Genomic DNA, 24,434 nt, shown 5'->3' with positions numbered 1-24,434 from the left:
TGCTGGTGGAGCTCGAAGAGGCCTGAGCCTGACCACAGCTGGCTCCTGATCAACTCGGTGCTGAGCGCAGCTCTTTCCGTTCTCCATAAAAAAATAATTTAAAAAAAAAGAAGTTCCTGTGGCTTCGTGCCAATGTTTTTGACAATTTTACCTGGTAAATAAATTTTTCTGTGATGTGTTTTCTCATAGATTGTATTGAGTGAACACCTGTGAGCATTTGAGTTTCCTCTCAGTGTGTATTTGCATACATGAGTTCAATTTGCTGTGATCTCCTAAAAAAAACAAAAAAAAAGAATGACTCACATCACTTCTTAGTTTACTCATTGTCATCAACATTAACTCTTTCTGACATCTAGAAATAATATTCATGCCTTTATTTTCCATTTTTAAAGGACTTTATTTTTCTGGACGAGCAGAGTACTGTGTGTTTGTTTAGAAGACAGATTGCGAAAGAGTAAATCCTATTTACTTGTTTGAGAAATGTGCCTTGAAAGTCAGTATAAAGGTAAAGTGACTCTGCTACAGATGGTGCTGTTGTAAAGAAAAGGTACATTATTATTTACAAAGAAAAGCTATAGCCAGCAACAGCACTTGCATGATTTTTGATGTTTTTTTAAGCAATTTTTTTTTCTTAAAAAAAAAAAAAAAAGCTTTGTTGTTCAGCTTCATTTTCAATTCCAAGTCAATGGCTCAGAACACATTAAAAGCAGAGGATTTGAACACTGCAATGACAAAAATAACTGGTGTGAGCTTGACTGCAACATAAAAGAATTCATTTTTAATTACATTGTAATGCTTGCAATGACAAAACTGACCTTTAATCTTTTTTAAACCACTGTTTATGCTATAAAATAGATTTTTGTATCTGTATAAAAGGTGAATTAAAAAATGTTAGTTATTTCAATAAATATAAAACTGATGTTCATTCCCAACAAATACATGAAATGGCATCAAGATTCATGTGAAAAACTGAACCTTGATCATTGAAGATTAAAATTTTAAGCTTTTGAAGTATTTTTGGTAAGTTCTTTATTGCCTTGCCTAAATGGTGCAAACACACCATCAAAGAAACATTTTATGAAATACCTTATTTCCTACGGTCAAGGCATAACATACTTTACTGCTTACAATACAATAAATGTAATAAAGCTGAAAGTTACATTTGAATAAATTGATTTCTGCTGAAGCATCAGCGATGAAGGGAGACTCATTTGTATGCTGGGTTCATCGTGTCCCTGAAAAACAAAAACTGCTTTAAACTCGACGCACTCACCTAAAATAATGCTTAATATGCGTAAATAAATGAACTGTAAAGCTAGAAATTCCTTTTTACTTACTTAACCTGTCTGGGAAACAAAATCTTTGCGACTTCAGAAGCTCATATTTGGAAACACTTTACCGACGTCACAACAGCCTCCAAACTTAAGACTCTGACAGATTAGTTTCCCATCAAGCTGCTTATTAGGGACATTCGGTCACCATTTCCCAAAGATCCCAGGCTTCGAGTAAAGACTGTCATTATGTTCAACTCTCAGATAAACAGTGATTTGCATGGTGTGTTCACACCGTTAGTTTCACCTTCAAAAACAGGAAACAAAATAGATAAATCATAAAGGCTCATTTCACTCTGCTCTCATTGTTACATTCATCCATCAGCTGACAGATCAGTTATGTTTCCCTCTAAAAGGGAAGTGTAACTGAGGAGTTTTTGTATATTTCAGTCATGTTCCTCAATTTAGATCAAAGCGGTTTTGGCAACAGATGGGCGAAAACACAGAAGTCAGAATCCAGAGGTTTCAGTTTTATTTGGTCAGATAAACAAGCCCTGGCAGCAGGCACAGCTTAATATGTAGTGAAGACATGAGCATAGCTAATAGGGGAGCTGGGTGAGTTAAGTTTGACAACCAGCGAGGCTTTATCCTCGTGTGATGCGAAAACGGCTACAAGATGAAAACGAGTTCAAATAACTGGGCGGTATCATGCAGATGGCTTTATATTCTCAAAACATTTGAAAGCAAGACACAAATATACATTGAAAGCTCGCGTGAATACAATTTAGCTGCTTTCTTTGCCCAGGGTGTGTTTGTCAAACAGGTACTCGGCCATGCCGTTCTGAGGAGCGCCCATCTTGCGCAGGTTGGTCACCCAGTCTCCCAGTTCTTTGATGGACTTGACCTGCTCGTCCAGGTAGTGGGTCTCGATGAAGTCGCACAACTGAAACGACACAAGAGTTCAATCAATCAGGAGCACTTTAAAAACACAGAGCGTTTGTGTTATCTTTTAAAATCAGCTAGATTACAGGGAAGATTTACAGCTCGGTCAAACGGTTGAGCTGTATGGCGAAAGTAAAGAAAACTAGTGACGAAATGATCCCCAATGGTTTGGTTGTGAGGTTAACACTCACGTGTGGGTCGTTGTGATCCGAGCAGAGCTTGTGCAGGTCCAGCAGTGACTGGTTCACGGTCTTCTCAAGCTGCAGTGCACATTCAAGAGCCTCCACACCACTGCCCCACTCATCCCGGTCGGGCTTCTGCAAAACACAAGCAGGTCGAAAACAGCAAGTCAGACACAAAGTGGGGGGGAAAGATAAGACTGGACCACATCTCTTGGGACTGTTTTACAGTTTAACGTTCACCTGAGCTACGGGGGTTGTAGACGAGTGTCAGCAACAGATAAGACAGAGCACACTCACACCCCACCGTATCTCCTCAACTCAGTACCACCCTCCCAGTCTGAAGATAGCCCGGGACCAACAGCGATGCACCCAGTGAAGGGTTCAAACATAATTATTGCCGCAAAGCTCATACCCTGATGTCCTGGAGGAAGATCCTTCCTCCCCTCTGGTTCTGAAGTTTCATCAGCTTCTCGGCGTGTTCGCGTTCCTCATGCGACTGATTACGGAAGAACTTGGCAAAGTTGTGCAATGCCTGATCATCCCGGTCAAAATAGTAACCCTGTGAGAGAAATGAGAAAACAATGCTTTCAGAATGAATCCATATCCATGAAGCAGAAGCAAATTGGGTACACAGATAAAATCCCAACATTAAGAAACTTTAAGCTTGTTGGCCAACACTGAGTTGATGAGGTATACTGTTCTCAAAGGAGGATATTACTCTGTCCTCAGTAGAAAATCTGGAAACTTCCAACCTGTGTGTCATTACAGAGTCACACCATTAAACTCAGTCCAATCACATGAAGTGGACCAGCTTTTCCACTGGTGGCTTTATGATAGATGTAATAGGCTATTTAACAAGTTCATCCACACTTCTCGCGTGCTTTCTCCAAACACTCAGCAGATCAGTTGCATAACAAGGAATTCAATGAAGCAAATAAAATTACTTCTCAAAAAAAAAAAAAAAGAAAACATGGGCATAGACATTTCCTCCTTTCTCTAACCACTTCTTCCTGCATGTACAATTGCCTTGTTTGTGGATTTTTCCATCCACAGCTGCTCATTCTGGACTCTGCTGCATCATCACCCCTCTGCCCACATGTTGGACTCTTACCATGGACAAGTAGACGTAGGAAGCATACAGCTCCAGGTTGATCTGCCTGTTGATTGCAGCTTCGCAGTCCTGATGGAAGTTTTGTCTCACTTGGGAACTCATGTTTCTGAAACAAACAAACAAATAAAAAAAAAAAACTCACTTGAAAAGTAGGTCGACAAACTGGATGGGTTACATAAAACGTGATCATGCAGTGAATAACCACTTAAAAGTGCAGCTCTACATACAAAAGTACTCAAAGGTATTTAACTATTTAAACAGTTGTTTCAACTCAGAGACGGATTGGCCAGAGAATGTTATTTTAAAACCCATTGTCATCTTCAGGGAAGACCGATTGCTCCATAAACACACGGATTGATCGTGCATACGAAATATGGGTTAAAAAGAATAAGGAAAGAAATGGTTCCTGTTTTATTAAACAAAAGAACGGGTGGCAGTAACAGCTGAAAAGAGTTATCTACATTTGGTAACGTTTCGTGTTTGTTAAGAAAACAATGCGCACGGCGTGGGGAGACAACTGCGCCAAGGCCACGCGCACGATTACAAGGTGATAAACAACCCGTACAGCGCCACACTGCTACACACAGGCCGCAGTTCCCGTTAACGGTGTTCTCGTTTCATTACACACACGTGAGGAGGTCGGCGGGTCATTCTTACCTGGTCTCAGCGGCAGGGTCTTCCGATGAGGAGATCGCAGCTCGCGGCGTAGTTAGCAAAACAAACGGTTAGCCTGGAAGCTAGCTAAGTGCGCGTCTGGAGAGGCTTCGGCGAGCGGATGGTTTTTACGTGCGAGCAGCTCGACGGTAAAGCTGAGCGATCAAAGCCGAGTGTCCGCGTCCTGAAGAGTTGGGAGACAGTTAAAAGGTTGCCGTTCAAACACTGTTGAAGCAGGTAACCTTCACCGTCCCGAAAAGCGACACAGTCTGATGGGGCAGATGTGGCCTCCGTGTCAATAAATAGGAAACGTGACGTCAGTCAGCGAAGGGGCGTGTCCATAGTGACGTGGTTACGTTCGCTAATCATTAACGTCTCTCAATTCGCTCTTTTCTTGAACAGAACAAATTTTATCTAACAAAAATATTGTTAAATATTGTTAATAATATCTTTCTCTATATATCTGTAAACTGCACTGTTACATTAGAAGAGGATAAGATAAAAATAAGAAATTAAAGCAATTATAAAAAACCTGATGAGTGCAGGAAGTATATTAGATATGGAGAAGAATATCAAATGTAAAGAAGGGTATCAGGTCCAACAAAGGGCAAACATCATGCTGATATAGACAGTTTTTATGGTGATAAAGAAATTGAAAGTAGAATATATTAATATAATTGAACATCATTCACTTACACAAAATATATAAAGTAAATAATTAAGCTGGGCCAGTGTTATTTCATTGCATTAGGTGTCAATGACCTGTGGAAACAGATCTGGTGACAGATGTTGCCCATGAATGCACTCTCTTTGGCTTAGATCTATCCTCGGTTGACTCCTGGTAGGATATGGCTCTGTTTAGTAACCCAGGCTGCTTCTGTCTCTGTCAGCTTCCTTCTGTTCCTGTCTCAAACACCAACAGACCACCATGGGGAAGACTTAAACACATTGAATGACTTACACCCTTCTTTTGGAGAGCAGCTGTGTCATCAGTCTGTCTTTTTATTGTTTCAGTGAACACATTTGAGAGCACATGTGCCCAAAGTATCAGTGTCAAAGCCCTGTGGGAGGGATACCTTCTATTCCATGAAAATGACCATCTTTTTTGCCACATGATGCTATTCTGACATGGATTTGAAAGTGTCTTCGAAAATTGCAATCCTGTATATTTCATCTGTTCTTAAAAAAACGAAACAAAAAAAACACACACACTAAGGTCTGTGCTTCAAAGTCCCATCCACAATGTTCAAAAACATTTAAGAGGTCATGACAAACCCCCACTGCTTTCTCCATCTGTCACGCCTCGTCAGCCTGGAAATGCACTCGGGACACACATTGTGAAATCCCAGGAATCACTGCTGTTGAGAAATGTCAGAATCAGCAGCTTCCTCAAGGGTAGTGTGAGGTATCAGGAAGTACGTCATCGATCTGAAAACTGACTTAACAATTGAGCAAATGCTGAAAGAAATGCTGACTAGAACATCATTTTCTAAGGGAGACAACAGTTAGGTGGGCTTCTGTTTTTATACACTCATTTCTAAAGTTTTGGAGGCTGAGGAGGCTTCTCCTTGAAATACCCTCCATCCACCATCAGACATAAAAAAAAAAAAATAGTTGTTTGATAAATTAAAAAAAATCTTTAAAGTACCAACAACACAACAAACATACAGAAGGTAACTGAATTACGAAATCTCTCCACTGTACGTAACGAAGAGGGACATGAAAAGTGTCTGGTTCCTCTCGTGTGAGCTCGGCGTCACCTTGGAGATGATGACTTCAATGTTTTTTGAACAATATCACATAAAAACTTATGGGTCACGTGGTGGTGGTCATATTTTTAACCTCCTGATGATTAATAGTTCTCTAAAACTTGCTTGATTTGTATTTTATGGTGAATTATTTTACATATTCAAGTTTCAGTGTTTGAAAGTCATGATTTCTGATCGAGATGATTTGTTTTTGGCATTGAGTTGCCAGGTCGTCCTTCAAAAACAGACCGTGGAGCTTAGCAGGATGTATTTGTCTAAACAAAGGCTGATTTTATTTAATACCATTTGATACCATGAATCAAAAAGCAGAGTTTACAGAGTTAAATAAGAAACTTGATTGAATGTGGTAATAAAAAAAAAAAAAAAAAAAATGTGGTAACACATCATTGTTCAGAGTGTGAAATACCTTTTTCTTCACGTCAATACTTGTGTTCAAATTCGCTGTGCTCTTTAAAGTGCTTGGCAAAATAGACTTCCACCTTTTTCATTTTGTGTTTTATTTCACTTTGATTTAAAGAGTTTCATATTGTGGTTTGCTTTAGCATTTCTTTGAACTCAACTAGAATCATGAGCATTAAGCTTCAGAGAGATGAGGCCTCTGAAGCAGTTTTACCCAACTGAATTTGGACAATGGTTTTACTTCAAACTATTCCACTGGATCTCTGATCCATCTGCCCATTATTCAACAGACAGTTCACTACCAGAACATTACACTTTTAAGTTGGGAACAGAACAAATTGTACTTTTTTTGTAAAGGATTTTCTAACATTTTGGACTTAATACTGACCCCTGGAGGACAAAAAAGATATTACCCACACATGATCTGCTCTAATTTGTTGCTCTAACATTTCCTGTTTCCTTGTGCATTCCTCACATTACTATTAAACATCTGCACAACAGTTAGTTCAACCTCCTCAGCATCCAGTCATTTGTACACATCATGGTAGCAGTTCCAACAAATTACAAATGCTTCTGGACATGCATCAGCTGCTTTCATACAGCTCCCTGCTGTTTTATAACATGATCATTTTGCTTATGTCATGTTGGTCAGGATGAACTCTACTTGCAAATGCTGAATAGTCACTCTTATCTTGTACTCAGTTACCTCACTAAAAACTTAAGTGAAGATTCCAAACGGCTGTAAATGGTATATAGTGCTGTACTGAGCATTTTCAGGTTGCGTTACCAAGATCAGATTCTTTTTTATTGGAAAACACTTGCTGAGTGAAAGCCATTTGACTTAACCAGTTCAGTGTCAGGACTTTTCATTTGATGACACTGACACTTCCACACAAAAACTTGTTTTTGAGGAATGAACTGTCCATTCTGAGCAAGTGACACTTTTGCTGCTCATCAACTACGTTTTGTGGTTTGTACTAACTTTTTTGAGAATTGCAGTGTTGTGTAAATGTAAAAAAATGTGAGAAATACACCAAAGCAACTGAGAATTGTAAAAGCATCCCTTTTTTTTGGGTTGCTCAAAAAACTGTCTCAAAATCATATTTAACCCTAAGCCCCCAAAGTCATGGTTGTAATTGAGCAACACCCACGGTTTTGTGGATTATACTTGTCAAGTACTTCAACTAAGTTCTTAACTAATTTAACTGAACTCTCAAACTCATCTTGAGTTCCAGAGAAACATGAACTTCTGACTCCAACTGCAGTTCAATTTGATCTTCTTTCTATGTGATGCACTTTATTCTTGGAAAAACGTGAAAAGTAAATTTGAACGAGTTGTATATCAACAATAACAGTAACGGAAAAAAAAAAGTAATACAAACGGAAACTGGGTTTTTTTTTAAAACAACATTTATTCCTGTTTTGAACAGATTAGTCGAACAGGCCGAATCCCATGTCGTCATCAGACTCCTCGGACTCTTCTTTCCTCCTCCTTCTTCTCCTCAGCTGAAAAACAAAACAACTCGGGATTATTTTCTGCTGATTATATCAATTTCCTCAAATGTCCCAGTTACTGCAGTGAGCATTAACACTTCACAGCATCTAACACATCCGGTCTTTCTAAAACAATCCTAAAACAAAACCTGAACATGAACTATATAACCTGGAGGTAAAGTCTGCGGTTTACACCGTGGTGCAAGCGGTCCTGATGCTAATGAATGGGTGCTAAGTAGCGATGCTCACCTGCAGCGGGAGCTGCGTCTCCGCCTGCGCCACCAGCTGCAGAGCTGGCAACGGCTACGGCTCCACCTGCCGGCATGCTGGCCAGCTTACCATAGCCTGAGGAGACATTTGGCAGACATTAAAGCTCAAGTGGGAACATTCACACTCAGCAGTCAGGAACAAGGCAGGTCACAAACACTGAGCAACTATTACAGCTGACCAGGCAATTTAGTTTGCCAACAATCTTTAGATTGAATTCACTTTTTCCTCACATCAAGTTCACTGAAGTTGAGATCGTTTCACTTACTGAACATATATTCATAATAAAGTGATGGTTGAAATTATGCTTTATTTTAACTTACAAATGATCAAGGAGTTTTTGTACATCAACATCCAAAATAACCTGATATATTAAAACTTTTCAAAGCAATCATTTCAAATTTGGAATTAATCAATTTGAAAAGGATCAAATCAGAAGAGCCTATTGAGTCAGAACAAACATTTAGTCTTGGTGTATTGACAATATCACAGTATTTTCAAATAAACCTGCATTGTCTGTAAATGCCTCTTTACACTTATGCTGTAATCACAGCCTATCAAATTTGAGTTTGAGGACAAATAAAAGCGTACATTTACAACAATGTACACTGGTAGTAAATGTGAATTAGAAGACATCATCTGTGACACAAATGTAGCCTGCCTGGATTTGGTTCTCATTCAAACTGAAGAGTCACAACAGTTCAACGGTAAAGTAATTTCATCTGCTACCTACACCAAACTATAACAATCACTATCAATTACAACACTTAGAAACAAACATGAGGGAAAAAAACTGAACATCAAACTCACCGCTGGCAATCACATCGTTCACATTCTTGCCCTGGAGCTCAGAGATCACCTGAGGATGAAATCATGTATATTTACATCAAAGGTAGAGTGTCAAGTTGTGAAGAATTTATTCATCTCACACAGAGAAACGTAATCACCAGAGCTCCAATTCACATACATATAACAAATACAAAGAATGTCATTCTTCCGATTGTATAAACGTTATGCCATCACCAGGGTCGCAATAAATTATCAATAAGGAGCCTTTCATTGCAATCAGGTGTGTAGCAACCAGAAGAGAGCTAAGCCATGCCAGACACGTGCTGGAGAAGCCAAACCACAGGAGGACAGAGGGCTGCTCTTTACCTTCTCCAGCCGCGTGTCATCAGCTTCGATGCCAACACTCTCCAGGATCTTCTTGATGTCACCGGCCGCCGGGCTCTCGTTTCCGCCCAGGGCAGCGAGGAGGTAAGCAGCAACGTAACGCATACTGAAAGCCACAGAAAATGCAGAGAATTAACACAGCTGAATAGTTCAAATCAACCCATAACTACAAACAACTGACATTTCATCTATTGAAATATAGTTACTGCAATGGAAACTTGAATTAAGCCCGTCTACGGAATCTGCTCAACTTATAGAAATGGATACTTATCAAGTAATACAAACATGATCGAGTCGCCAAAGTAATGCCGTTTCTAACAAGAGGTCTGACAGAACAGATTACGATCTACTGTACGCTGGACTCTTTGCTGCCATTAATAAATCTCAGCACAGTCCAACTCATACATCTGCTTGGATATTTATCTTATAGAAAATATGTGGTTGTTAAATTAAAAAAATACAAGCCTTAAAACATTGTGGAGAGAGAAGGAAAAGATTCCAGCGCGGCGGCGTGTTGCTCGCTCGCGCTACCACCCGTTAGCTTAGCCTGTGCTAAAGCGTCCGTCAAACCCTGTTAATTCACTAAAAGTGGACTTCACTGGGATGCTTATGCAACCGATAAAGATGGTGGGTTGATCTGGATCATAAGTAAAGTTGTTTTCTTGGTGATTGCTACGTTATTTTCATTAAAAAGACACTCACGTGAAGCAGACGGAGAAGCGCGTGTTCACTTCGTGGTTAGCACGGAAAGAAAGGAAGCTACGTCCCCGGAGCGAGGCGGAAGTAAACTTTCTTCTTCTGCAGCGTCAAGCCGAGGCTGGCGACAGTGGATCAGCACCTTCTGCTCCGGAGGGGGCTGCAGCGAATGTGCCAACTTTTTAAAGGCACAATAAAAAGTTCATCCGGAGTTCTCACCAACGCAAAGAAAGTATAAATCACCATAAATCTCGGTAACAAATGTTAATCATTCCACTCTTTAAACATAGAGCATGTCCCTGATAGGACACGTTTACAGGGTCAGGCTTTCCATCATAAACACTGGATAAATGTAAATAATTCACTCATGCCTCGTGAAGCAAGGGTGAGTCATTGTGGTTTTATTCTGAGAGGAAAAGCTGTTCTCAATTTTCGCTTCATTTTGTTCTAAAGTAAGATTGTGATCTACTCATAAAACTGTGTAATCCTCCATGAAAACCCAGAGCAGGCTTTTGTGAAGTGTCTGGAGGAACCGGCCGATAGGGGGCGCTAAGTGATTACAGCAAGGACTGGTTTTCATTTTTTTCTTCACATGTTTTTCATTGGAAGAGATGCCAACAAAACATCCAAACACAACTGCCGATAGATTATAGAGGGATATGATTATTTGAGTAACACAGACAGACCACATCTTGGGACAGATGAGTTTTCTCCTTTTAAAAACACCTTCTGTAAAGTATTGAAAATACAAAGAATTCTTGCTGGAAATTATTGTAGGTAGTTTTATCACATATATGCGTGGGCTGTCTTCACACTTTAGGATGACTGTAGAGATAAATACTGTAGATACATATAAATGACAATAGACATTGATTTTTTTTTCTTTTTGAACAGAACAAATGAAATACACTGCCAGGTTTTTGAAACTGATCTGAAGTAATTTATTTTGCTGGACTGACTGCTGTGGAAAGCCTTTATTGAGAAACTATGAACCACAGAGAAAAGTCTCACTTGAATTGTTAGTCAATGTGCTCATTTCCATGTGGGTTATTCTTGGACGTGCACATGGAAAACGCCTTTAAATGAGACATGGACTACCTGTCAGGTATAACTAGTTTTTCTTTTATTCCAGTTTTTCATTCAGAATTTTTTTTTATTTTTTGAGAAAAATTAAAGTCTTACTAATATAGTAAAGACATTTTGAATGTTAAACCAAAAAGGTCACAGTTCAAACACGCAGTTCAGGCTGCTTCATTTTGTCTTCTGGTTACAATCATACACAAACTGTATGTGATGTACAATCACAAACTGTTATCATTGGACAGGGTTCTCATCTAATTATTTGTTTATGTAACAAATAAAGTGCTCAAACTACGTTTGGCATTGGTATCTCTATTTTTATCGTCGCACCTCACATATTTAAAACTCTTCTTGCCATGAATGCATGTTGCTGTTGGCAGTATAATCAGGCCATCCAACATTATCAAATTATTGCCCTCCAAGATACGTGTCCAACAAATGCATATCTGCCAAATAAAAAACATATCTTTTACTAAATCTATGTGCTTTTGTGGTACTACAGTACACCGATTTGCCAGCTTCTTCTGATCGTGGCCTTTTTTTTTTTCTTTTTTTTTTTCCCCTCTTGTGCTCAACATGAATCAATTCTTTGCTCCTCGTCTGCTGCTGCTTTGGCTCCTGATCCTGTTTGGCCTCCTGCTTCTCGCTCGGCTCCCGCTGCTGTGCTTGCTCCTGCTCCTGGGTGTGATTGATTTTGCGTGCCAGAGAAGACGAAGTGAAGCCTCCGCACATGAGAGAGTCTGCAAGTGGATGGCGTCGACGCCGCGAGAAGCCAGCAGCTGTGCTGTGGTCTCAAGCCGGAGTGTGTGAACTACCAGCTCTAATGAATCGCTGTCACGTGCGCCGTTCGTCTCCAGGCAAACAGCCTCCCGATTCAACCGCTGAGAGCTGCTCGTAGATGGACCACGGCGTGTGTGGATGTGTGGAAAAGCTCAGTGTACATTCAGGAGGGGAAAGGTTTATTGAGGGTGCTACAATCCTGAAACTTCAAGAATCAGATTTTAAAAAACAAAAACAAAACAGCAGCATTTATTAGAGGAAAATCACCCACATTGAGGACACGAGTTACCAGGGTTTGGGGATGTAAACACCAACACAGGTGCAATAATTACTCCAGCCTGACGTAATTACTGGAGTGGAGCCGTCGTTAGTGTTATTAGTAACACCTGTGCTTTTTCCTGGCTCACAGATCAGGGAGCGGAAGGAGAACAATGGAGGTGACAGACAGAGGTCCAGGCCTTTCTCTGTGAGTTTGCATGTTCTTCTTGTTCATAGGCGTTTCTCTGATTTTATTTTATTTTCCACCAAAATGCATGATTGCGGACAGTGGGAGGAATCCAGAAAATCCATGACGATGAAACTCAAACCGGGGTTTTTCTCACTGCGAGGTGGAAGAGCGAACCGCTTCACTACGCGATCAGAACATTATGTGACCCTAAAATACCCAGAGTTGCTCCTCCCTGTTGCAAAGTGCGTGTGTCATTTGATATTTCCTTGATGGTTAAAAATAGCACACTGTTTGCGCCGGTTATCGAAAAAGTGCCGCGGTACTTTAATCACAGTTTCCATCCCTCCTGGCTGCCGGTTACTCCGTCCAGACGGTGAGAGACGGAGCGCCGGGCTGGAAAGCAACACTGGTGCCGGACGCCGTCAATGACGTCAAGCAGAGTGTGTGTCAGATTTGTCAGAAAATTATTTGAACAGATGAGTGTGAGAGTTCACCCTCGGGTCACCCCTGACATTTTTTTCATTCATCCAACATCAGTATAGCTTTGTAGTGTGTGTGTGTGTGTGTGTGTATTGCGTGTGTCAGACATGACTCTTATTTTGAAGAGTGGGGCTGCGTTAAATAAGAACAGACACGTCGTAATGTTTGGCACAAAACCTGTATTCAACAGCAAGAGATGCACTTAGAATCATATTTTTTCTACCTTTTAACTACACAAGTGGTTTATATTACAGGCAAAATGCCTTAAATATGGCAGTGTGAGAGTAGTTTCTCTCCTTGCTATCTGTTTACTGCTTTTATGATCCGTGGCTCCCTCCCAGACTCCATGCTGTCTGTTCTGCTAGTGCCAGTCATTAAGTCTAAGCTGGGAAAGTTGGCAGGCCGGGTAATGACTGGCCATCAGACTGTCAAAAGTCCTAAAAAGTATCTTGCTGGACAGATTAATGAGTTTATTCACTTCATAGATAACTAGTTTGTTTTTAAAAATTAAACTTTACTCTTTCGTGTGTGCTTTGAAGGAACTTTTGAACAACTGCAACGATAAATAACTGTTTTTGATGATGTTATCTTCCCTTTGATTATATTAATTGGAAACGTTTTGGGACTGTGGGAGGGAGAGAGTGAGAATATTCAAACTACACAGACGAGCCTCCAATCAGAGTGGAACCGGGGATTTTCCTCACCGTGAGGTGAGGGAGCTCACCACTACTCTACAGCGCAACCTATCACGTCCTTGATGAGGGTCCTGAGCCGCAGGTTTCGAACAGCTACTGTGACGAACTATCAGGAATTCAGATGATCTCAGGCTCTTCACAACTGAAGAGCATAAGGATTATTATCTATTTTAACCCTGAGGAAGTGAACGGTTTTTATAGATAAACTGATCAGTGATAATATTCATTTATGCGAGATGCTGCTCTTATGTTTGAATTTTGCTCATTTATATCTTGTGCCGCGGCTAGCAACTTCAGAACATCAAAATTGGGGGAAAAAAAAGTCGTGTTTAAAAGACAGTCAGAAGACATATGAAAGTCATAAATGTGAGCACAGTTTAATGAGCTTTAAATTTAACTAGTATTATGTTCTACGTCACAACGTTTTACATTCCACATCATGTAACACAGTAAATTAGATGACAAATCGGAAAACACAAAAATAACACAACACAGTCTCTACAGGCATTAATCTTAAATAAGCACCGACTAAAACGTTCCAAACAGTATCAAAATTCCCACAAATGTTGCAAGTTTGGTCTTGTCTTAGAAAGAAAAGCAGTCGGTCCGGACCTCGGAAAAGATGCAGCCGATGGAGGAGAGCTTTCCGGGAGGGGCCGAGCCGACACGGCCCTGGTACACAGTGAAAATGGAAGTACCAATCATTCCTCGGTATCGATTTTTAGGAAAAATCACTTATAAAAATTGAGAAAAATATCAAAAGGAAAAAAAAAAACCGTTATAAAAAATACTCTATTGACCATTCCAATATACAGACAAGAAAAAACGGGTTAGAAAGTTGAAGCGTTACGTCACAAAAAAGTTTGCAACCAAGTCAGACGACGGTCGGTGACATTCAGGTGGAGAGTGTGACTGTGCAATATCAACACCAGGTCTCGTTATAAACGCTTTCCTGATTCACTATACAAGTGTGTGTGTGCACGTGTGTGAGTAGTGACAGATCGCCATGTGAGAAGCTAGACAGCTAATGTCAGGTAAAACAATTAAGGGACAAACTTTACAGTTTATTAGGACTTTTATACATCCTAGCTCCTCTAAGGTTTCTCGTCGTATTGGTCTATTACTAACCACACGTTCAGGCAAGTCTACCGGGCAACACGTCACTTTAAATCTCTCTATTTAGCATTTTCAAGTGTAGCACAGGAGAGAACAATGCTATTGTGTAGATGGGAGGTTTTCAAAGTGTGGAGGATGGAGACACACACACACACAGCCTATTTCATCTGCAATAAATTGAATGGTTTATATTTCTACGTTTCCTCTGGTGGGTCAGCCTCACACTTTGAAAACCATCTATAGCCGATTTAATTAACTAATGAAGTGTTTGTTCCATTCTTATCAGCTTGCTTTTGACAAAAACAATAAGCATTCATTCACGCTTGCACCTCCATCAGGGCTGCCTTTAAATGCTGAATAGGGAAGCGTAAAACAAACGGTTGACGCTGTTCTTCCGCGGTATCTCGACAGGGTTTAATTGGATAGCAAGGTTAATATGTAGGTTTTCACTGCGGCTAATTGACGGTGGTCAGTATGAAAAGCATTACAGTAGCAAACTTTGTAAATGTCGGATCGAAATGCTGTGAGTCTCCATTGCAGGCAAAACGCAGTGGTTCCAAAATGTTAACATTACATCAAAAATAAGTCATTATAGGAACATTCTGCAGTCAAATCGAGCCACTTTGCACCAATGTGGATTATTTTCAAAGTTTCTACACGACCTTGCATAGATAATTGATTTGCATTCACTTTTTGCAGCACTGCTTTGTGGTTGTGTTTTTATGCTTTGTCCCACACACTTCAGCGGTTTAATGACGGGGAGCACACCCACGAAAGACAATCGCCAGTGTGCTCAGCGTGTATCATATTTTCTCTTGCAATATTTAAAGCGTCATGTTAAAAAAGAAAAGCATACGATTCAATAAAACGACGGGCTGCAGGTACACCATACATTCAAGTGAAGACTCTGACAAGTCCATGGATTTTGGAGTGAGAAAAAAGGAACTGGAGGCCATCACTGCAGATCTGATGGCATTTCTGGATTATACTCCTGACAGCGGTCAGTGAAGTGCTGGAGAGATCTGTTCTTAAATTATAATTCCCTGCTAAAATATGACAAACTTTAATAATTGTTTTTAAATGATCTCTTATCGGTTTGCTGGAGAAACTGGTGTCATTCTGATTCAACCTGTGTTGCAGGTGAAACAACAAATGGAAACCGCTCCTGTGGAGAAACTAAGTAACAAACGCAGCTGCAGAGGAAAACAAACTGTGACCCATTTTCAGAAGCTTTGATTCAAAAAAACAAAAATAAAAACCCTGACCAGGACTGATGTTTGAATAGGTTTGTCAAGGTAGCAAGTGGACGACCCACCGGATGTCTGCCGGACTTCTACATTTCGTCATTTCATCTTCGTCACTACGCTCCTGTCTCTACGCTGCGAGTGGATCCTGAGACTGGACGGTAATATGGCTTACCAAGCTAAAGCCTACTTTACATTATGCTAAATACATCTACAATCAATAAATATCTAAAAATAAACTTGTTCTAGATTTTTTTCTGATCATACATTTGATAATTGAGTCCTCTTCATTTTACCCTGCCAGACTAGAAGTCTTGTAAAGATCAATGTGGCATCGAGCAGTGAACCTGCAATCACGTGTAATCAATCAAAATGATTGTAGCTGGTATTAACACTGCAGAATAGATTGACAAATATTACTAAATCAAAAAGGTACAAACTCCTAGCTGACTTATTTGGGGATATTAACTTGCGAGTCACAGAGAATGAGTTTTCAGCCAATTGTAAAGTGACAAGAAGAAACTTCCCTTCAACAATAGACAACTTTAAATCCTCAAATTGTGTTTTAAATACTCTTACAAGTGAAACAAAAAGTAAATAAATATTGAATTAAGCTAAAGTGGCTCTGCAGACACATTATAGGCTTCTCTGTTCATTAACTGAGATAAAAATATCAAAGTTTCTTGATGATAGCGTGAAACATGCAAACAAGAAATACTCCCATGTGTCACATGAGGATGTGTAAATCTACATATACAGCACACAGAAGACGACTGAAACCGCCCAGAACAAACCGAGTTTGACAGTAATTACATGCCTGTCATGATTCTTATTTGAAGGCGATGTGTAATCTGCAGATCACATATAAAGTACCATTATCATGTTGACTTTCATGAAGAAAAAACAATTAGAACAGCATGAGTGTTGCATTAAATCTCTTGTAAAAATGTAGAAATTATTGCTGTAAATTATTGAAATGTAGAAAGTATTGTTTTAGTAATAAATATTGTCAGTGTGTCTCGACCAAACACCAATGTTATGCTTTAACTGAAAGTAACCGATAACAGGATGAAATGAAGAATTTCAAGATCCAGCTCTATCAAGAAATAAAAATAAAAGTGAGTAACACAATATTCAAAGCAGATAGAAAATGTAAATGAGCTGACAGCATGAGGTCCTCATTACTGTTGAAACCAGAAACAGAATATGGACATAAAAGGAGTGAAGAAAAGTCAAGTTGGCTTCTTTTTTTTTTCTTCTTTTAGAAAATAAAAAGTTAATCTAACGATCAGAGATCAGCTGATAGAATAAACATCTGAATTAAATTCACGTAGAGTTGCACAGTGATGCAAACAATACCTACAAGCAGTTTTTCTGCAAGATCAAAGACACGTTACATAACCGGCTTCTAATTAAGTAACCTGACAAAAGGGGGAGAAAAAAAAGTGATATTGAGCACATTCCCGACAAAACAGACGAACAGGTTTCGTCTGGTCAGGCTGACGGAGTTTACAGTCAAGGTTTAAATGTCTTAATGAAAGTGGAGGAAAACAAAACAACCCATCCTACTGTGGCAGCGAGCTAGTTCACAAGTTGCTGAGACCCCATTACATCACTTACAGTAGCTGCTGGGCTTTTTTATAGCACGACATGACGTTGGAGACCTTGGAGGGTAAACCCAGAGAAAGAGGGGGAAAAAAAAACCAAACAAAAGTCTTAAAAACAATCCACCGCTTTTGTTTGAAGTGACCTTGCAGGAGTATTTTATCTCTCAAATAAACAAAATCTCTCATTAATTCCCCAAAGCTTCTCCACTCTGACATACATGCTGCAATAAACGGCATCTTTCGGCGTTTTGCCTTCGATTCTACTTTAAAATAACGAGTGGTGTAGATGTGTTTGCCCTGAGGCACTCGGTAGTGACCAAACCATTAAAAACACTGCCTGTCCAGTCGTATTGTTTGTATTGTTTATCTCAAAAGTACTCAAAATTGCATTCAAATTGTCAATTGAAAAAAATAATGCACACGGCGTGACACATGCTGATAATCACAATCATCGTAGTGTTCCAAGTGTCCAGTACAGTAACCATGATAAATATTAAAAAAACAAAAAAATTGCTACAGAAATGGGTCAAGCACAACATGCAGAGTGTGTGAGGAGGAACTCAAAACTAGACTTGTGTATTTTTGTGAGCAGGGAGATAAGAAAAGAGACCAGAACAGATGGCCAGAAGGCTCAAGGAGGAGAGAGTGAGAGAGAGAGAGAGAGAGAGAGAGAGAGAGAGAGAGAGACATGGGAGCTGGGCATCGGCGCCGCCGAATCCTACTGAGGATAGTTGTTCTGTTGCCGGCGCTTCGCCGACCTCATTTTCTCAAAGCGTGACTCCATCTCCTCCAGGACTTTGGGGGTGTACCTTACTACCAGCTTCACCGTGCCCTGAGCTGCTTTGAGGAGCTCCACCGCTTTCTCGTGGTGCTCGCCTTCAACACTCTGAAACACACACAGAAACGCGCCGTGAGGTTCTGGCAGACAAAAAAACAAACAAAAAAAAAACTAAAAAAACCCACATTCGTACAGTTTTTATACATCGATCTGCATGGAATTTACTGTACCGCCGGCGAGCGTTAAGCACGGGATCAACGGATACGTAGTAATCTCTGGAATAAACAATGACCTCAGGGTTTTATAGGTAGCTGGAGCGAACTGGGTTCCAACGTGCGCTTCGGCAAACCTGGTTCAACTTACCGTATAACGGGTTGTAATTTAGAATTTTTTTTTATGAGGGAGAGTCAAAAGGATGATTGTTTTTTCCTGGTGCTGGAATTTAAAACCACCCAAGCATAGAAAGCAACAGCCACTGCCGATGAACGTTCATGCGTAGGAGTCTTAAAGACGCCCTGCAGAGTTTTATTTTAGGCCCAAAAATAAATAAATAAATAATAAAAGTACATTTACATTCACTGGTTTTGACTAAAAACACTGTGCAAATCTTTACAGCCTAATAAACATGTTGAACGCATTTCTGCAGACATGTTCATCCTCCTGGGAGGCAACAAGTTCAATATGAGAGGTTGCACAATTCTGGTTCAACGTCGGGATGATCATTAAAGCTGGTGTTCGGAGTTTCCGTTCGTTTCCAATGTATGTATCATTTTTTTAACCGAGTTTAAATGTGTTAGTCTGGTTCGATACTATAATATTAAAATAAAGCAATATAAAAATTTATTTATGAGCTCCACCTTCGTCTCATAGACCCCCATGTTATCCGAAAAAGCGCCGGTCAGCTTCAGCCAATAGATTTCGAGCTTCCGCTTTGTCATGCTGTCAATCAACGTGTGCGCGCAGCCAGAGAGCACGCGCGCGCACTCGCCCAGCTAGAGGAGAGTTAGCTACGCAGCAGCCGCCGCGCTTACTTCGGATATATCCACTGTCTGCTGAACATCCACCGTAAACAGCTAAACATGTAGGATGCTGAAGGACTCAGAGGCTCTCATTTTCAACTCTCGGTAATGCACGTGCACAATTAAATCGGCGTGGCTTGGTCGCTCATGAAGCAGAGGGAGGGAAGGAACCTCGAGATGTTGGATTAACAAAAAACTCATTCTGTCAAAACTCCGGGCAAGAGCTTTTAAAGGTGACATGTTGTGTTTCAACAATAACATCTATCCGTGAAAACGATGTTGTCGAGGTCTGTGTGATTTGAAATGTGCTCTCTCAGACCACAGTGCTATTTCTGTTGCCCAAAACAGACACCAAGCTTGTCTCCAAGATATCTGTGTAGCTTTATGTAAAGTTATGTGAGTTTTAAAGTCCTTCTCCTGTGAGTGGTGGGAAAAGAAAAAAAAAAGAAACATGTTTCTCAATGAGGTTACTCACGTAAATACAGGTCAAATGAAAGGATAACAGAAAAAAACAAACAAACAAAAAAAAACCTAGCATCGTAACGCTCACTAAGCCTTCTTCACCATTCTGTACCTCAGGCCCGTATATCTACTCGGTGCGTAGGAATCTAGTGCAGTAGTGCTTCATTAGATGTGACAAATTACATTATTTCATTGACCCAGGAGGTGATACAGGAGAAAAGAAAAATTAAGCTGTAATCTACTTCTAAATGACCTTATGAAAAAAGGTACAATTATTTGGGAAGAGTCAAAACTTATTAACCCACATGGAGATAGATATTATTACTCAGACTTGAAGGTTTTTTTGTCTTATTTTTTCCCATTTATTTTCCCTTCACACACTTTCCCCAAACAGTTCACCTCATGCTGCAAACTTTTTCCACCTGTCTCAAATCTTATTTAAGATCTCTGTACAGATTTGCAGCGATGTTTCATATCAGGGAAACGTGACACGGATCGGCCTGCAGTTCTTGAAGTTGTTCGTGATGGATTTAGAAATGTGCTTCGAATCATCGGCATCTCTGCGTCTGGTGTACAGACTTTGCAACAGCTTTTGATGTTATTACTCCACCTGTTGCTGATGCAGACTCCGCGGCCCCCTCGTCTCGCCTGATTGACGAGTCCTGTCGGTCGTTATGATGAAGACATCGCCAAGACCAACAACGGGATCTGGAACGGCTTAGTCAAGCCACGTTTGAGTCAAATCATCTGATGTCTCTCTCTCCACCAGGCACTTAAAGTCGCAGTAAATCAGTTTGATTGTGAAGCTGATCCAAGGCGCTGCACCCTCGGCCTCACGGTGCACTGATGGAAAAGTGACTGCCGGCTTCATGTTCGCCTGCAGCTTCGCTGCTACTGCTTCGTGCTCCACAGCTGCTAACTTCTTACCGATGACCCACAACATGGGAGACCCAAGCCCAGCTCCGGTCAGAGGAAACTGAAACCAGGAGCATTAAACTATGAGAGGTTGTCTGGCTTTGCGGTCACTAATTTGACCTGATTGAATTCTCAACCGATAACAGTTCATGAGCCACCTCAGTTCAGTTTAATTTTCTAGGATGTGGTGAGTTTATGAGGAAAATCACAAGAAGAGTCCTCAAATGTTTTTTTTCTTCTTCAATTACCTGAGAATGATGAAGATAAATTTGCTCACTCGAATTTTGCCACTCTGGGTCTTCAGGTGGGTGAACTTCAGGTTAACCAATATTTTCTTTTGGATATTTAGACTTTGAATATTCTAAAACTTTACTATTATGTTTTATTATTTAGCGTTTGTTTTTATTCTCTACTTCTTGTCCTTTACATGCATCTCCCTGTCTTTAGTGTTTCTCTGTAGCTCCCCTCAGTAAGTCCCCGTTTGTTCATTATTGAAATAAAGATTGACTAACGCTTGGATACATAGAATGAGAATTTCAATAAAATATTTCGCTTCTTCTCTACTGTAAATGTCTGCATATAGGATGAAACTGATGCTCTGTTGAATGTCTACGTGTTGGATGAGTCACAGATGTGACTGTCTTTGATAGAAGACCAAACGTACCACTCCGTTGACAGACAGGAGCTGGTCGCCTCTTTCAGGCCCCCGTGTCGGTCGGCGATGCCTCCTGGGATGATCCGTGAGATGTAAATCGGGGAGTTTTGCTCCTTCCCGCCCATTATGTTGAAGCCCAGGCCTTCTTCCGTCTTGGGAAGTTCCACCACACGTGGATGCGAGTGTCCCTCACTTGCTGCAAAAGCTGCCACCGTAGCCTAAAAATGAGACGAGTGTTGATGTTAGTCCCTGTAATATGCAAAATAATAATAATAATAACGATAATAATCATAAAAATAAATAAATAAATAAATAAAAGCTCTGAAACTACTAGTGATTCTACCTTGGCTGTGGCATTGGCCCGGACTTCAGGGCTGCTGTTGATGTCCACAGTTTCATACACATGTTCATAAACCTGAGGACAGGTGAACACAGGGTGATTGTTTCAAACTGCAGTTTCGAGTTACAAGATGAACATGAACTGTAGAAAAACAGCAGCGTTGACTCACTTCTCTGACAGCGTTACAGAATTCACTCTGTAAGACCCTCTGCAGTGCCTGCAGCTTCTGGGGGGGCACCTCCCCTGTCCTCTGAAGCTTATCCAGTAGTTCAATGGCACGGTTGATGTCTGTCAACAACATGAACAAAGCTATCAGGGCACATGAATACCAGTCCTCAGTCTGTACCCATGCAGATATGTGACAGCCCTAATTCATGTCTTAAATGTAATAAATTACACAATATTTATTCAGTTTATAAATACTAATGAGCACTGTATATATATGAGAAAAATCACTCTGACAATATCAAGAGCTCTGGCCAGGAGAGCAAATCTGATCATTTCCTTCACCCTAAGGAGCATAAAACTAACTTCTGCTTAGTGCCAACACTTTATGAACTTAATAGGGTACAGCAGAGGCACGCCTCCCCACTGACTCCAAAAAGTTCAAGCAGGCTCCAAGAAATGAAATGGGGGGAAATGCACTGTATCTAAAAACGCAGATCACACAGAATAACCTATATGTGTGCAATCTGGTCGCTGCTACTGTCTGCCCATTTTCCCAGGGTCCAGAAGTAATAAAGGAGACGAGCTTTTGTATTCTGAAGCTCAGCGTTGTTCTGTCATCTTGTTCAGAGAATAAATAACACGGAGGTTGTGTGAATCTCAGCAACAAACTATGGATCAGGCTCAGCCTGTGGAAAGCAAAGGAATCAATTATCAATTACTCTACCAAAGCACTTTCACAATATCTCTCCATAAGAAAGGTCGGATGTCATCCCACTGTAATGTTTAACTGTTTAATTGTGGCCGAATCTGATCACACTTACAGACTGTAGGTTGAAGCCATTTATTTGGTTTTATCTCTAAATGTACTGCAGGGACGTTTCTTTATGTGCAGGTTGCTTGTTCGTTGGCCTAAGTTAACGTGGATGTTATTAAATATTTGATTAGCATTTGATGATTTGATGAGACACCAGCCAAGAATGTAAACTATTCAAAATAAAACGTGTTTCATCTGTAGAGATCACAACGAAGCGACGCGATCAGTAAAGTCTTTTTTTTAAATCATTTGTTCAAACCTGCCGGGTTACTTTGTGAGTGTTGTCATATTAGCCAGTTAGCTAGCAAGCAAAGCACACGAATGTTGCTCTAATAGCGATGACCACTAAAACATAACTCAAACTCTATAGTCGGTGAAACATCTGCCATTCAGTGAAGATCAGCGATACAGTACAATACGATTTAACTCTCGATATTCACTTACAAATAATTCATCGAGTGCAGAGAGCTAATGCTAGCTAACAAGCTAATGTCTCATATCACTACAAATATTCAGAAGCTGCAGCTAGCTAGCTAATTAACTTTACCTCTTTCCAGCCGCACAGGCTCTCCAAGCGATGCCATTTCTTGCAGCAATTGGATATTCGATGGTAGATATTATTGCGTTAAACGGCGAGATATGTAAAACCAAATTTAGTAATCCTGGCTAACGTTACGGGCGCTTAACTGAGACGATAAATCAGATTAGCAAAGTTAGCCGGCTAGGCTAGCTGCCAGTGTCACGACGCGTTCAGGTACACCGTGTAAAACGGACCACCCGAGGATGATGATGAGTTAATGATGAGTTGATGACTCTCGCGATGTTTGCTTTACTTTCGACTGACCTTTTATTTCTGTAATTTTAAAACCTTTCCTAAATTTGTGATGGTATATGTGGATGTATTAGACGTTTTTCTTGATTTCTGGAGGCCCTCAAGCTGAATCTTACATTTATAAGAGGAGCCCCTGAACGTCCCAGAACCGCTCCGCATGCGTCACATTTATTTATTTATTTTTTTATTTTATTCATTATTTTATTCATTATTGCGTTGGACGTCTAAAAACACATTCTTCTTTTGGAAGAAAACTTAAAAATTTCTGAGGAGTAAAATTTGGATTTTACTTTCAAACTTACCCGCAACTGTTTTGTTAGTTTGTACTTTCTCTGACTGTGCGTTAAAATGTAATTTTAAATTATTCATTCTTATGCACATGTATGGAAGTAAATGCAAGGAAGCAATCGATTTATATTCCTTTCTTACAAAGTTAGTTCTCATGAACTTTACACTGTCCTTAAATCATCATGTTAAACGTTCAAGATGATTTTATTCTTATGTTTAAAACGTAGAAAGGGATCTACTTTTGGAGACTGGTGTTGTGCCTGCTTGCGGGTCTTCATCCAATAAAAAGTTTGTAGCAATAAAGTAAAGCTCCATCCACTTGACCTTTGTGATAGGATGGGGGACCTGATGTCCGGTGGGAAGGTCACACAGAGCAGCAGCAGAAGAAGCGCCTCGGCAGCGCCCTCGCCTGGTGTGAGGCTGCATCGCGCTGAGAGCAGAGAAATGTGCTGCTGCACTGCTGTCTGTGGCCTCAAACTTGGAGTATGAATCACTTCTGACCACACCCCTGTCGGTGAGGAAACACAGCTTCCCCTGACAGCTGAGCTCAAACACATATTTATGCAATCGTGTGTGTATAAATAAATGGAAAAAAAAATACCTGCAGTGATATAAGCAAGACACACTTTTGAAATGCAGCTTTGTTCTTTTTCTTTAATACAATAGGCTCATTGTTTCTATTTTTTTCTTCCCTTGTTTTCTTTATTTAGTTACAATCCTGGCTCCAAGTTATGGCACATTATATTGTAAGATCT

General features: G+C 40.3%; 3 protein-coding genes and 1 long non-coding RNA gene across 4 annotated transcripts; 1 reads left to right on the top strand and 3 right to left on the bottom strand.

The window, feature by feature from the left end:
- Window positions 1–1,780: 1,780 nt before the first annotated feature.
- On the bottom strand, window positions 1,781–4,457 carry LOC115393006 (ferritin, heavy subunit). The gene is made up of 5 exons (XM_030097780.1): window positions 4,164–4,457; window positions 3,507–3,612; window positions 2,808–2,954; window positions 2,405–2,530; window positions 1,781–2,214 (listed from the first exon to the last, which is right to left on the bottom strand). The coding sequence occupies exons 2-5, from the start codon at window positions 3,606–3,608 to the stop codon at window positions 2,056–2,058; spliced, it is 534 nt and encodes a 177-aa protein (XP_029953640.1). The 5' UTR covers window positions 3,609–3,612; window positions 4,164–4,457; the 3' UTR covers window positions 1,781–2,055.
- A 3,263-nt stretch (window positions 4,458–7,720) lies between these two features.
- LOC115393071 (60S acidic ribosomal protein P2-like) lies at window positions 7,721–10,060 on the bottom strand. Its single transcript, XM_030097909.1, has 5 exons — window positions 9,965–10,060; window positions 9,245–9,368; window positions 8,900–8,948; window positions 8,072–8,167; window positions 7,721–7,834 (listed from the first exon to the last, which is right to left on the bottom strand). The coding sequence occupies exons 2-5, from the start codon at window positions 9,365–9,367 to the stop codon at window positions 7,791–7,793; spliced, it is 312 nt and encodes a 103-aa protein (XP_029953769.1). The 5' UTR covers window position 9,368; window positions 9,965–10,060; the 3' UTR covers window positions 7,721–7,790.
- Window positions 10,061–15,206: 5,146 nt separating this feature from the next.
- LOC115393140 (uncharacterized) lies at window positions 15,207–22,968 on the top strand. The gene is made up of 3 exons (XR_003931926.1): window positions 15,207–15,304; window positions 19,607–19,613; window positions 22,958–22,968. It is a non-coding gene; the product is annotated as an uncharacterized LOC115393140 (long non-coding RNA).
- On the bottom strand, window positions 17,943–23,307 carry lin7c (lin-7 homolog C (C. elegans)). Its single transcript, XM_030097659.1, is given in 6 exon segments — window positions 17,943–18,294; window positions 21,247–21,281; window positions 21,284–21,455; window positions 21,581–21,652; window positions 21,747–21,865; window positions 23,107–23,307. Coding segments are annotated over 6 exon segments (603 nt in total). The 5' UTR covers window positions 23,144–23,307; the 3' UTR covers window positions 17,943–18,126.
- Window positions 23,308–24,434: the final 1,127 nt, after the last annotated feature.

The sequence above is a fragment of the Salarias fasciatus genome, chromosome 1, assembly GCF_902148845.1.
Source record: "Salarias fasciatus chromosome 1, fSalaFa1.1, whole genome shotgun sequence".
Classification (NCBI taxonomy): Eukaryota; Metazoa; Chordata; class Actinopteri; order Blenniiformes; family Blenniidae; genus Salarias; species Salarias fasciatus.
This window is presented reverse-complemented; position numbering and strand designations above follow the sequence as displayed.